We start from the raw sequence: 13,709 nt of genomic DNA on the forward strand, positions 1-13,709 counted from the left end.
AGAGTCTGAAGACACATTGTTAAGCGGAGGTTCGGGGGCTCAAACGCCCTTCACCTGTCCTGGAGGGAGGAGACAGGACGCACCTTTACTCCAGCTGCTTCCCTAAGAAAGGGCTGCCTGCTCCCTCCTCCTCGCAGGCCTGGCACTGTGATTTTTTTTTAGGTGGTCACCCTGTCTCAGTCAGCTGTCAATCAGTCCCCCTGCTTGAGGAGGCTCCTGGAGCCAGGGTCCCTGGGGACTCACTGTGCCAGGCACAGGACCAGGCACTTGAGAGCTAAGTGACTCATGCAGCAGCAGGGAGGAGACCGCTGTTCACCTTGTTTTGCAAGAGGCAGAGTTAATTGCCTAAGAACTTGGCACATAAGAGACAGAGGTGGACACAGCCCAGGCAGGCAGCCAGTAACTGCAAGGGGTTGCCTCTGTCCACCACCTGACAGCCTGCCCACTGTGTTCACTGGGTGCCGGGCTCTGTACAGGAGTGCTTTGCCTACAGCAACCCATTTATGCATCAACAGCTCTTGATGTCGGTACTGTTTTTACTACCCACCCCTACCTTTTATGAGAAATTAAATGATTTGTCCGAAGTTCCATTGGATAATCACAAGAAATCTAAGTTGCCCCACAGCGCCCCCTCGCGGCCGATACCCCGCCCTGCTGCCTCTGACCTCCCTGTGTCTATTGCAAGCCCCTGAGCCACCCTACACAGTGGCTACTGTTGGGGAAAAATATTTTAAATTTTTTATTTTCTATTATGATATATTATAGGATGTTGAATATAGTTCCCTGTGCTATACAATAGGATCTTGCTGGGGTAATTTTAAATTTTTTCCCAGCATGGTTGGGAAATATATTTTAAAACACAATCTTCTCCCAAGCCAGACTACCTCTCTCTGCTGAGATAGATAAGAGAGAAAACAATCATTATCAAATGAGCACCAAACCGGAATGTGATGTGCATCACAGACCATCTGCTAAGAGATTTTCAAAGAAAGAAAAGAATTCATAATCTTATGAGCCAAGGAGATAGACCCTATTCATACAGATCTTCGGGATAAGCAATAATTTGTTCTCAAATTAAAGAACTTGGCAACACTAATTATTACATGTATGTTGCCCTAAGTCCATCTGGCTATTGAGGTGACCCTCTGTGTGTGTTGATTTGTTTTATACAAAGGAAAATGGAGTTTCTCATATCTTTAGAACAAGAGGTGGTTGTGCAACTTGGAGCCAGGTGATCACGAATGTAGGCTCCAACCTCCCACGGGAACTGGGAGATGAGGTCCTATTTTCCTTGCATGTTTGCATGCCGAAGAGATGGCTCCCAGGATCTTGAGAAAGATGTTCCTGGGTCATAAAACTGGCAAAAGGTTTATGGGGTTTTAAAAGGATTTACATGTATTTCAAAGAGATGAAGAAAGACTATAAGTTTTCTAAAGTAGATCCTCTCAGAAAAGGGCAGGGGAAGTCTCATCCATCGTTTTTAGAGATGTCCATCTCTTTACTCTGGAGGAGGAAATGTCTACACACTCCAGTATTCTTGCCTGGAAAATCCCGTGAACAGAGAAGCCTGGTGGGCTATCATCCAAAGGATCGCAAAGAGTCGGACACGACTGAGGGACTAAGCACAAACTCTTGCTTCCCAAGTGGCATTAGTGGTAAGGAGCTCATCTGCCAATGCAGGAGACATAGGAGACGTGGGTTTGATCCCTGGGTTGGGAAGATCCCCTGGAGGAGGGCATGGCAACCCACTCCAGTCTTCTTGCCTGGAGAATCCCTTGGACAGAGGAGCCTGGCAGGCTACAGTCCACAGGGTTGCAAAGAGTCAGACATGACTGCAGTGACTTAGCATGCACATACATCTCTTTAATGTCCATCATTTTACGGAGAATTAAGCCTCTTAGTTTAAATTTCTACTGATTCCTGTACCACTGGGCCTATTTATGGGACTGGCTCCTCTTCCGTGGCCAGCTGCCTCTGTTCTCACCTCCTACACCCTCACAGTGCTCCAATTCTCAAAGTAAGATCTGACCAGGGCCCCCCTGCCTCTAAACACTCCAGGGACCCCCACTTCCCACACAGAGATGCCACAGTCCACATCCTGGAGCCCAAGGCCCACAAGTATATGGTCACAAGTCACCTGTCCTGCTTGGGTCCTCATTTCCCCCTCAGTTGTGTCCACTGGGCCAGCCAAACCCAATCGCTCCCATCGCCTTCACCTTCCTGACTCTGTCCTGGGACTCCGGTCCTGATGCTTCTTCCCCCTGGAGGAGCCTTCTGCCCACCTTTGCTGGCTGCGATGGGTCATTCCCTGGCCGCCTTTCCAGCTTCAGGCTCCCCCACACTCGACATGATGTGTTTCCTCCTGTTCAGGGTCTTGGTTCATCCTTCACCCCTTGAGCTTTTTTTTTTTCTTTTTTTTTAATATTTATTTGGCTGTTCTGAGTCTTCACTGCTGCATGGGCTTTCCTCTAGTTGTGGAGAGCAGGGGCGGGGCTACTCTCTGGTTAGTGGTGATGGGCTTCTCATTGCAGTGGATTCTCCTGTTGCCAAGCACTGGCTCTAGGGCACACGGGCTCAGTAGTTGTGGCTCCGGGCTCTGGTGCACAGGTTCAGTAGTTGTGACACGTGGGCTCAGTTGCTCTGTGGCACGTGGGATCCTCCCAGGTCAAGGATCAAACCCATGTCTCCTGCCTTGAAAGCTGGATTCTTTACCACTGAGCCACCAGGGAAGCCCAGCCCCTCTAGCTTCGGAGCCAGGCTTGGATTTGAATCCTGACTCTGTCACTGCCCATCTGTGAGGCCTGAATAAGCTCTTCTACCTTCCAGAGCCTCTGTTTCATCATGTCATCTATAAAATGGTTCTGAAAATGCCCATCTCACAGGGTTATCAGGCAGGAGAACTGGACTAAGTAAGGCAAGATGGCCCAGTGCAGTGCTAGTTTCCCTTCCCCTCCACGTAGTCAACTCCAAGCCAGTGATAAGTGTTTGCTGGACTCAGAAAGGAAGTTTAGAACATCATTTATTGCTGGGTGAAAACTTGAGTGTCACTCTTGAGAATCTCTAACACGCTCATGGTTCTGCCTGGAAATTTTACTTTACCTCTTTGTACACATGATTCAGTTTGTAACTCCAAGTGGCTTTTCTGCGTTGGATGAGTGTGGGCATGCTGGCTTGTAAAATGAGAGGCTTTCATTCATATTGTATGACGTTTGTGCAGGTGAAACCCTAGTCTCCCACTCATAAATAATCCACCTCTTCTTGCCCTCCTCAAAGGATATTTTCCTGCACAATCAAGCCACTGCAGCCACCTGGAAGTCTCCAGAAAGTCAATGTTACAGATTCACTTAATTTTATTCAGTCTTGGCCCATGAACAATGTGCAGGATGGAGCCGAAGACTAAAGGACGGACTGAAAAAAGTTTCAGTTACGTTGTCAGAGCCCCCAGCAGTGATGGGTTTGATATAATGAATGTTGATGTGAAGATCGACACGTCCTGGATCTTCCACGATGTAGAGGAGAGTGATGAGGAGCAGGGATGTTTTCCTGAAGGAGCAGCCAGAAGCCCAGACGTGGACACGGGAACACTCAGGAAGCAGCTGGAATCCTCGGAGCAGAAGCTGTTGGCGGCTGTGGACAAGTACATGATCTCGGAGTCTGGGCTGAGGAGCAGGTAAATATAGCCTTTGGACCTCTTCTTTGTGTACGTTAAGAATCCTAGGGACTAAAAAAGAAAAAAAAGAATCCTACAGCCTAAAAAAAAAAATCCTAGGGCCTCATCGTGGTAGAAGCATGTATTAAATCGATTCTATGGCTGAAGGAAAGGGAAGTGTTAGTTGCTCAGTCGTGTCTGACTCTTTGTGACTCCATGGGCTGTAGCCCGCCAGGATCCTCTGCCCACGGAATTCTCCAGGCAGGATAGAATACTGGAGTGGATTGCCATGCCCTTCTCCAGGGGATCTTCCCAACCGAGGGACTTTTCCTGGGTCTCCTGCATTGGCAGGCAGATTCTTTACCCTATGAGCCACCAGGGAAGCCATTCTCTGGCTAAGGATGCAGGCAAAACAGTCAGTGTTCCATAGTCTGCCCACAGCAGCCTCTGGCTCCTCTGTCTTTCCCATCCTCTGCTCTGTACCACAGGCACTGAGCCTGTTTCCCAGGCTCCCTTGCTCATTGGTTTCCATGTGGATCCAGCCAATGGGAGGCGCTGAAGGGAGGAGGAAGGAGAGGCCAGGATTCTCCCACCTCTCCTCTGCTCTGGGTGACCTCTCCCACAGTGGCTGCCATTCAGTCATGCCTTTGGCATCCTCTGTGGTCCTGCTCCTGGGCCCTGGTGTCTCCACCTTCTCTCTGTCTGTCCTTCCAGCCCCAGGGGCAGAAGTGGCCCCAGTGGTGGCTAACCTCTGGGTTGCCTGTCCGCTATGTCTGGCCTTTCATCTCTTCTGTCATCTTTGTAGCAGATTCCCTGTGTTTGTTTGATTCTCACTGCTGAGCCTCCTGGCTTCCCGGGTGGTTCAGTGGTAAAGAATCTGCCTGCCAGGGCAGGAGATGCAAGAGACGTGGGTTCAATCTCTGGATGAGGAAGGTCTCCTGAAGGAGGAAATGGCAACCCACTCCAATATTCTTGCCTGCTGAAATCCCATGGCCAGAGGATCCTGGTGGGCTACAGTCTATGGGGTTGCAAAAGGTTGGACACAACTGAGCACAGCACAGCATGAAAATAGCTGAACCTCCTGGCATAGGCTCTCTTTTCTAATGGAAGCAACGTGGTCCAGAGGTGGGGCATTTGAATCCAGGTCTTTATCCAAAGCCTATGTTCTTGTTTGACACCTAGTCTTGGAGGTTGGAAGTCAAAGATTAAGGTGTGGACAGGGCTGGTTTCTCTGAGACTGCTCTCCATGGCTTGATGTCTGCCGTCTCTCTGTGCCTTCTGTGCATGTTGGTCTCCTCTTCTTATAAGGATACCAGTCAAATGGGATCAAAGCTCATCCTAATGACCTCATCTTAACTAAATCACCTCTTTAAAAAAAAAAAACCTCTGTCTCCAAATACAGTCACATTCTAAGGTACTGGGGTTAGCTAACGTCAACATATGTATTTCAGGGGACATATTTGGTCCAAAGGGGCTTCTCTGGTGGCTCAGACGGTCAAGAATCTGCCTGCAGTGCGGGAGACCTGGGTTTGATCCCTGGGTTGTCAGGAAGATCTCCTGGAGGAGGGAATGGCTACCCACTCCAGTATTTTTGCCTGGAGAATTCCACGGACAGAGGAACCTGGCAGGCTACAGTCCATGGGGTCATAAAGAATTGGACATGACTAAGAGACACACACACACACACGCAGTCCAAAACACAAGTTCTAGGGATTGACAGCTGGAAAAGGCAGGGCCCCAGCCTGGAGAGATAAAAGTATAACCCACAACTGGTTATAGCTGGCAGTGTAAATGAGGTCACGAGGCCTGGAAAAGATGGGTGGGAAACCCCTGCCAGAGGAGACCCTTCCATGTGAGGAAAAGACAGACAGCCTGGAGACACCATGAGTGATGGAGGGGAAGGGCCTCTGTGGCTGGGGCTGGGGTGAGGCTATCCTGGGAAGGGGGGTATCCTGTACCCACCTATGGGGAAATGTGGACTGGGTCCTCAGTTCTCATGTCCTCTGTAGCCATTCCCTTCCCCAAATGTGGGCTGTGTCCCACAGAAGCAGGGCGGAAGGGAAAGCAAGATCCGTGGCAAGGGTTTGGAGAAAAAGAGTTAAGGCTTACCAAGAGCCTGTGGCCTGGGCCACAGTGCAGGTCCTCCCACACACAGGTGAAGATAGCTGTTTCTTGAACCCTGTGACACACAAAGTGATATGAGCCCCTTTTCCAAATGGGGAAACTGAGGCTCAGGGGATGGAATACATTATCCAGGGTCACTAAGAGCTGAAGCCAGGGTCTGAACACACAACTGTGAATATAGACTTCAGGCTAATGTCACCGTGGATTTCCTCCAGGTAAGGCACAGTAAAAGATCGATAGTGTACATTGGATCTCACTTCCATTAAAGAGTTAAAATTTTAAAGTATTTATGGTAAAACTAATGCAACCACAGTGTTAGAAATTTGAGAAAGAGAACCCCACTCACAGGGCCATAACACCATCATTGTTGCAAATTCACTTCCAACCTACATGCAACAAAATTAATAACAACTGAATACTTATTGAGTGCTTGCTCTGGGTAAGGTACTATTTACGTGCTCGACAAGTATTAACAGGCTTAATCGTTCAGTTCAGTTCAGTTACTCAGTCATGTTCGACTCTTTGCGACCCCATAGACTGCAGCACACCAGGCCTCCCTGTCCATCACCAACTCCTGGAGCTTACTCAAACTCATGTCCATTGAGTTGGTGATGCCATCCAACCATCTCATCCTCTGTCATCCCCTTCTCCTCCTACCTTCAATCTTTCCCAGCATCAGGGTCTTTTCCAGTGAGTCAGTTCTTCACATCAGGTGGCCAAAGTATTGGAGGTTCAGCTTCAACATCAGTCCTTCTAATGAATATTTAGGACTGATTTCCTTTAGGATGGACTGGTTGGATCTCCTTGCAGTCCAAGGGACTCTCAAGAGTCTTCTCCAACACCACAGTTCAAAATCATCAATCTTCAGCAGTCAGTTTTCTTTATAGTCCAACTCTCACATCTATACATGACTACTGGAAAAACCATAGCTTTGACTAGATGGACCTTTGTGCACAAAGTAACGTCTCTTCTTTTTAATATGCTGTCTAGGTTGGTCATAGCTTTTCTTCCAAGGAGCTAGCATCTTAATTTCCTGGCTGCAGTCACTATCTGCAGTGATTTTGGAGCCCCCAAAATAAAGTCTGTCACTGTTTCCATTGTTTCCCCATCTATTTGCCATGAAGTGATGGGACCAGATGCCATGATCTTAGTTTCCTGAATGTTGAGCTTTAACCCAACTTTTTCACTCTCCTCTTTCACTTTCATCAAGAGGCTTTTTAGTTCCTCTTCACTTTCTTCCATAAGGGTGGTGTCGTCTGCATATCTGAGGTTATTGATATTTCTCCCAGCAATCTTGATTCCAGCTGTGCTTCATCTAGCCTGGCATTTTGCATGATGTACTCTGCATATATAAGTTAAATAAGCAGAGTGACTTATCCTTAAAAAATATTTAAAACGAAGTAATATTGATATCTTCAATTTCTAGGTAGGGAAATCAAAGTGCTGGCTTAAGTATTTAATAACTTCTCCCCAGTCACACATACAATCACGTGGGGACGCTGGCCCTCAGACCCAAGCAGCCTGCCCAATGGTACCTGCAGCGACAAGGCACCCATTTATCCTGGTGGAAGTTCCCTGATAGAGTCTCCCAGTTTCATACCACTCTTTGCAGTTCTACATAGTATAATATATTTTTAACTTATCACTAATCAATGAAAAAAAGTATTTTCATTGTTTAGTTCTTATCTGTTAAGTGTCTGTTTCCTAGGGGGTTCCCTGGTAGTGCAGTGGTAGAGAATCTGCCTGCCAATGCAGGAGATGCAGGTTCAATCCCTGAGTTAGGAAGATCCCCTGGAGAAGGAAATGGCTACCCACTCTAGTATTCTTTGCTGGAGAATCCCATAGACCGAGGAGCCTGTTGGGCTACATACAGTCCATGGGATTGCAAACAGTAGGACATGAATGAGCGACTAAACAACAAAAATGTTTCCTACAGCTGCTAAAGCAAATTACTACAGACGTGCTGCCTTCAAACAACACACGTTCATTGTCTTTCAGTTCTGGAGGCAGAAGTTCTAAAGTAGCCTCACTGGCCGACAGTCACGGGGTAGGGGAAATCTGTGTCCGCCTTTTCCAGCATTTATAGGTGCATTCCTTGGCTTCTGGCCCCTCCCCATCTTCAAGCCAGCAGTGTAGCATCTTGCTTCAGTGGTCACGTGGTCTCACCTTCTGCCACTCTCTCAGGAGGACAATTATAATTGAAGTTAGTCCCACCCAGATAAACCAGCATAATCTCTCCATTTCAAGATACCTAACATAATCACATCTACAGTCTCTTTGGCATCTTAAGGTTATATTCATAGATCTTTGTTATATTTGGAGGCCATTTTTCAGCCTGATGCAATGAGATTAATCATTTTCTGCTTAATTTAAGTAATGGGATAATACCAGGATTAAATATTGTCTCAGATTTAACATTTCCGGTTGGTCTCAAAAACTAAAAAAGTTAGGCTTCTCTTTTCTCATTCAGGTATCACCACATTTTATAATCAATCAGAAGGTACTCCTCCCAACTCTCTGACTGATTAACCTTTCCTGGTGGCTCAGTGGTGAAGAACCTGCCTGCCAATGCAGGAGATGCTAGTTCCATCCCTTGGTCGGGAATATCCCCTAGAGAAGGGCATGGCAACCCACTCCAGGATTCTTGCATGGAGAATCCCGGGGACAGAGGAACCTGGTGGGCTACAGTCCATGGGGTCGCACAGAGTTAGACACGACTGAGCGACTAAGCATGAGCTCTGTTCCTCTGGTTCATTTTAGAAGGAACATGATTGTCATCTATACAAGACGGCACCCTCCCTTCTGTCATCTTAGAGACCTTCCCCCCGGGCCTCAAAACTAGAGTAGGAGAAGGGGCTCTTGGCCTGATCATTAATAACTGTGCATCATTTTATTTAATCATCACAATAACTCCCAGAGCAAGGTGCAGTTACTTCTTACACATGAAGATCCTGGGGGTCAGAGTAGTGAATGAGCCCTATTAAGGCCTCATGACTGGTGAGTGGAAGAGCCAGGAGGCAAATCTGGGCCCTCTCCCGGGGAAGCAGAGTCTGTCCTGGAGGTGCAGGTCACATGGTGTGGAGCTGAGTGAAGGGTGAGGATGGGTAGAGCTTGTCCACATAGGCAGCAGACGTGCTTTCCATGGGTGTCATGGTGATCTAGTACAGAAGTAAGACTGGCACATGGAAGGGACTTGGATACGAGGCAGGAGACAGACAAGTGAGTCACTGTAGCTCCTCCTCTCTCAATGGGACCAGCAGGCAGACCTTCCCTTATGGCTTCCCGCCATCCACACGTGCTTCTCCTGTCTATGGAGCTGAGGTCAGAGCTCACTTCCAGCCTGAGTATTACTTTGCATATGATGCAACTTCAGCTCTTCCTCGGGATAATAAAAAAGACTTCCAGAGGCTTGCTGCTGCTGCTGCTAAGTCGCTTCAGTCATGTCCGACTCTGTGCGACCCCATAGACGGCAGCCCACCAGGCTCCCCCATCCCTGGGATTCTCTAGGCAAGAATACTCCATAACTATTACACAGGTCATTTCCAACTTCTCACTTCTGTAAGTAATTCAGAGTTTTTGTAATCACAAAAAACTTTTTCTGCATTTTAATCATTTCCCTAGAAGAGATTTGCAAGACTGTAGCTCAAGTGGAAAGCATCAGAGCACAGGATTAGAGCCTGAGTTTGGGAGTCATGGGCTTCCCTGATGGCTCAGATGGTAAAGAATCTGCCTGTATAATGTAGGAGACTGAAGTTCGATCCCTGGGTCAGGAAGATGCCCTGGAGAGGGAATGGCAACCCACTCCAGTATTCTTGCCTGGAGAATTCCGACAGAGGAGCCTGGTGGACTATACTCTGTGGGGTCACAAACAGTCGGACATGACTGAGTGATTAACACTTTAACTTTGGGAGTCATGCAGCCTGGACTCCATAATGCTGTGTGACCTTGGGCAAGTTGCCCGGCCTCTCTGATCCTGTTTCCTCATGTGCAAAATAGGAGAAAAGGAGCCTACTTTAAGGCTGATCACATGAGGACTAATTGAGACAATGCAGATGTTTGGTCCGGGCTCAGTCCTTCTTCGGTGGTATAACCCGTACTGGGAATTACTGGTTTAGGGTTGAAGGGTTGAGAACACTGTTAAGGTTCCTGGTGCCTTGTTATTCAAAAGAGGTCTCCAAAGTATTTTAGATTATCTTGAAAAACATATATACGAATGTTTTATAAAATGTCATTTTTTGTCTGAATATCAAATTGACCAAAAAACAGAAGAAAAAAAAAGATAATCCCAGTGTCTGTGAAAACCTTAGGCCACGCTTACCTCATCCTGAGTGTTGGGGCAGTCTGTGCACAGGTTGGGAAAGAATTTCCAGACACAGAGGACCGCAGAAAAGAGTGAGTGTATTATGAACAAAGAGCAGGTATAAGGTGGTCGCTGTGAGCGCAGAGGGCCAACGACTCCTGATGGGCCAGAGTCGACAGCTTTTGTCGGTCAATAGCCAATGTTTATAGCCTCAAGACAAAGACCGTTGCTGCTGGAAGGCTGGTGTTAGGTGACTGGTTGGGGCGCAATAGGGTGTTTACTGGAGTGGGCATCTTTGCCTAACTGGGAGTCAGGAAGCTTGTTAGTGGTGATCAGGGGGTTTTTTGGCAACAGTTACAAAGGGGCTCAATTAGCCTCGGAGGTGTCCTTGGTTCTGGGCACTGCTGCTGTGGCCTTGGTGCAAGGCCTTGCATCTGTGGCCGGGGCAGGACTCAACACTGAGTAAGCGCCTTGCTGCTTTGATGCGCAGGATTCAGGAGCTGGAGCTGTCAGAGAGGAACCTCCTCCAGAAGGTGGACCAGCTGAGCATGCGCGTGTTCCAGGAGCGAAGCGTCTCGCTCCGGGCCCAGGAGCAGCTGGACGCACTGCAGGGGGAGCTTGCCAGCCAGGTATACAGCTTCTCCTCCTTTCCGGCACTTTTTTCTTGTTCCAGCAGAGTCACCCTATGGGTTTGGACGTGGCAGCAGCTGCGCCTGAATATAGACCATGGGGGCAGGCCTGGAGAGCCAGACAGGAGGGGTGAGAGGGGTCCTCATTGTAGCAGTGCAGTCAGGGGCCACTGGACCTGGGCCAGGTCACGTGACTTCCCTGGGCCTCAACTGACCCATCTGTGAAATGCGGCTCATGTCCTGCCCTGCCCCCTCACAGGGCTCTGGCTGGGGTCCACTGGGTGGCCTGTGGGAGCTGTGCACCCACTAGGAGCTCTGGCCAGAGGTTCATTTCTGTGGGCTTGGTGCCTGACATCAGGGGAGCCAGCTCTGGCCTAAGGACAAGGAGAAGGACTGATGCCGAGTCTCTGCCTTCAGGAGCTGGCTTGTGGGTGGGGACACAGATGGAAGGCAAGTAACTCCAAAACCGGGTGATGGAGCCATGAGGAAACGTGCAGGCAGCAGTGTGCTTTTGGAAGCGGGGAAGGCTGCAGTGATCTGGGCCTTGTGAGTTGGGCCTTGCGGAACAGCATGCAAGGGTGGGTAAGAGCCTGGGCAAGGCACGGAGGTATGGAAGAGCATAGCAGGACTGGGAGTTGAGACAGGAGGGTCCCAAGGGGGACAAATCATCAGAACCATGGCGTGAATCAAAGTCTGGAAGCCAAAGGGGGCAGGACTTTGAGCAGGAGAGGCTCAAGTCAGGGTTTCGGGGATATCACTCTAATCGAATGGGAAAGAGAGGTGATGTATGGAGGGGGCAAGTTAGAGCATAACTGGAGAAGAAGTGGGTAGTTAAGGGAGTTGGCTCTGGAGGCAGATGTCTGGAGCCAACCCTGGTCTGCCACTCACAAGCTCTGTGATGTAGGCCAGATGACTTAACCTCTCTGGGCCTCAGTTTCCTCCTCTGTGAAATGGGAATGATACAGCACCAACCTTCCTAAATTGTTGTCTGGTTTAAGGGAGTTAGGCTTTCCCGGTAGTGCAGTAGTAGAGAATCCACCTGCCAGTGAAGGAGATGCAAGAGACACGGGTTCAATCCTTGGGTCGGGAAGATTCCCCTGGAGTAGGAACTGGCAACCCACTCCAGTATTCTTGCCTGGAGGATCCCATGGTCAGAGGAGCCTGGTGGACTACAGGCTCCATGGGGTTAACAAAGAGTCGTTCACAACTAAGCAGCTAAGCACACACACACATTAAGAGAGCTCAGTTCAGTCCGGTCGCTCAGTCGTGCCCGATTCCTTGTGACTCCATGGACTGCAGCACGTCAGGCTTCCCTCAGTTCAGTTCAGTTCAGTCTCTCAGTTGTGTCCGACTCTTTGTAACCCCATGAGTCACAGCACGCCAGGTCTCCCTGGCCATCACCAACTCCCGGAGTTCACTCAGACTCACGTCCATCGAGTCAGTGATGCCATCCAACCATCTCATCCTCTGTTGTCCCCTTCTCCTCCTGCCTTCAGTCTTTCCCAGCATCAGGGTCTTTTCCAATGAGTCAGTTCTTCACATCAGGTGGTCAGAGTACTGGAGCTTCAGCTTCAGCATCCGTTAATATGTGTAAAACACTCACAACAGTAGGCATTTAAATAGCACTAGTTGCTTTTGTAATTACTAGTCTTTACTGAAGTGTTCCAGGGGAGAGAAGACGAAGGCTGGAGAGCAGAGACTTGGTGGGCAGAGACCCAGAGATCCTGAGAGGCATCCTCTTTTAGCAAATTGCTACTCACAGGCGAGCACAGCAATTGTCAAATTGCAGGTTGACTCCCGCCAGTGGGTTGTGAAATCAGTTCTGTAACTTGCAACCAGCATTTAAAGATGGAATTGACTAGGAAATATGAAAGGACATCATGTGTGTGAAGAGGAGTGCTGTTTCGTGAAGCTTGTTCCAGTTGTCAACACCTGCCATGTGTGTAACGGGCCACGTTCTTAAAAGATGTTTCTTACTATGGGAAGCAGTCCAAAAAGTTTGAAAAACACCAGATCGATTAGCTTTTAAAGGAAATAGAGGTGAAGCAGGGAAGATAAGAAGTTCAATTAAATCGAAGTTAGCCTTTGAGATACCAGGGAGACACGCAAGTGCCGCTTTCTCCTTTTACATTGAACTTTAGGTGCAGAAAGTTGAGTCTATCCTCTTGGGTTCACAAACCATCATCATCAAGATCCAGGACTTTTTAACCCGAAATACAGCGGTGTTGTGTGGGCTCCCGCCATCAACCATGTAATCTCTTTGTAGAAAATCCTGTAATAAAGCCTATAATAAAGCCTTATATACATGTAGGATTTCCTAGGTAAGCATACACAGTCCTGGGACTTCCCTGGCAGTCCAGTGGTAAAGAATCTGTGCTTCCATTGCAGGGGGCATGAGTTTGATCCCTAGTCAGGGAAATAAGATTCCTTCATGCCTCGTGGCGTGCCCAAAAAAATAAAATAAATTTGAATAATATATGCAAAGCTCTGCAATCACCAGAGGTTCATACTTTGATGGGGAGACAGAAGTGAGGGTGACAAGTCAGAGAAATGCTGGGAGTGAGCTCCAGACACTGCAGGACCTGCAGCTCTGTGGCCCACACGCCTTGCATTCTGTTCTGTCATCAGGATGCTCCTGGGAACGTCCTGTCACAAAACACTGTTTCCAGGTGAAGGGCGGACGTTCACAGTGGTGAGGGGGCTGGCTCAGGGCCCCCTCGGAGACCACTTGGCCCAGCTTCAACCCAGCCCAGATGCTAACCCTCCACCTCTGCCTGGAACTATCTGCATTTCAGGGCAAGTTTGCAGAAGTGCGTGAACTCTGCCCTTTGTACCTGATATCTGCCAAATGACAATTTGCCCCACTGTTGACTGTATTTGCTGTAATCATTTGCATACAAAGACACCTCATTTCTGTGGTGACCTGTGGTCAATCCCAAAGGTGATCGAGGTAGACCAGTCTAGGTAACGGAGCTCTGGGCTCTAAGCATCACTGACTTGGGGATTC

At 48.6% G+C, this 13,709-nt stretch overlaps 1 protein-coding gene across 1 annotated transcript in view; it reads left to right on the forward strand.

Annotated features, from left to right (window-relative positions):
- The first annotated feature begins 3,383 nt into the window (after positions 1-3,383).
- The window catches only part of C7H4orf50 (chromosome 7 C4orf50 homolog), a 62,139-nt gene continuing 51,813 nt past the window's right edge, over positions 3,384-13,709 (forward strand). Inside the window, 2 exon segments of the mRNA XM_068974982.1 lie at positions 3,384-3,670; positions 10,564-10,702. Of these exon segments, the coding sequence (XP_068831083.1) occupies positions 3,384-3,670; positions 10,564-10,702 (426 nt within the window).

The sequence above is a fragment of the Capricornis sumatraensis genome, chromosome 7 (assembly GCF_032405125.1).
Source record: "Capricornis sumatraensis isolate serow.1 chromosome 7, serow.2, whole genome shotgun sequence".
In the NCBI taxonomy this organism is placed as follows: domain Eukaryota; kingdom Metazoa; phylum Chordata; class Mammalia; order Artiodactyla; family Bovidae; genus Capricornis; species Capricornis sumatraensis.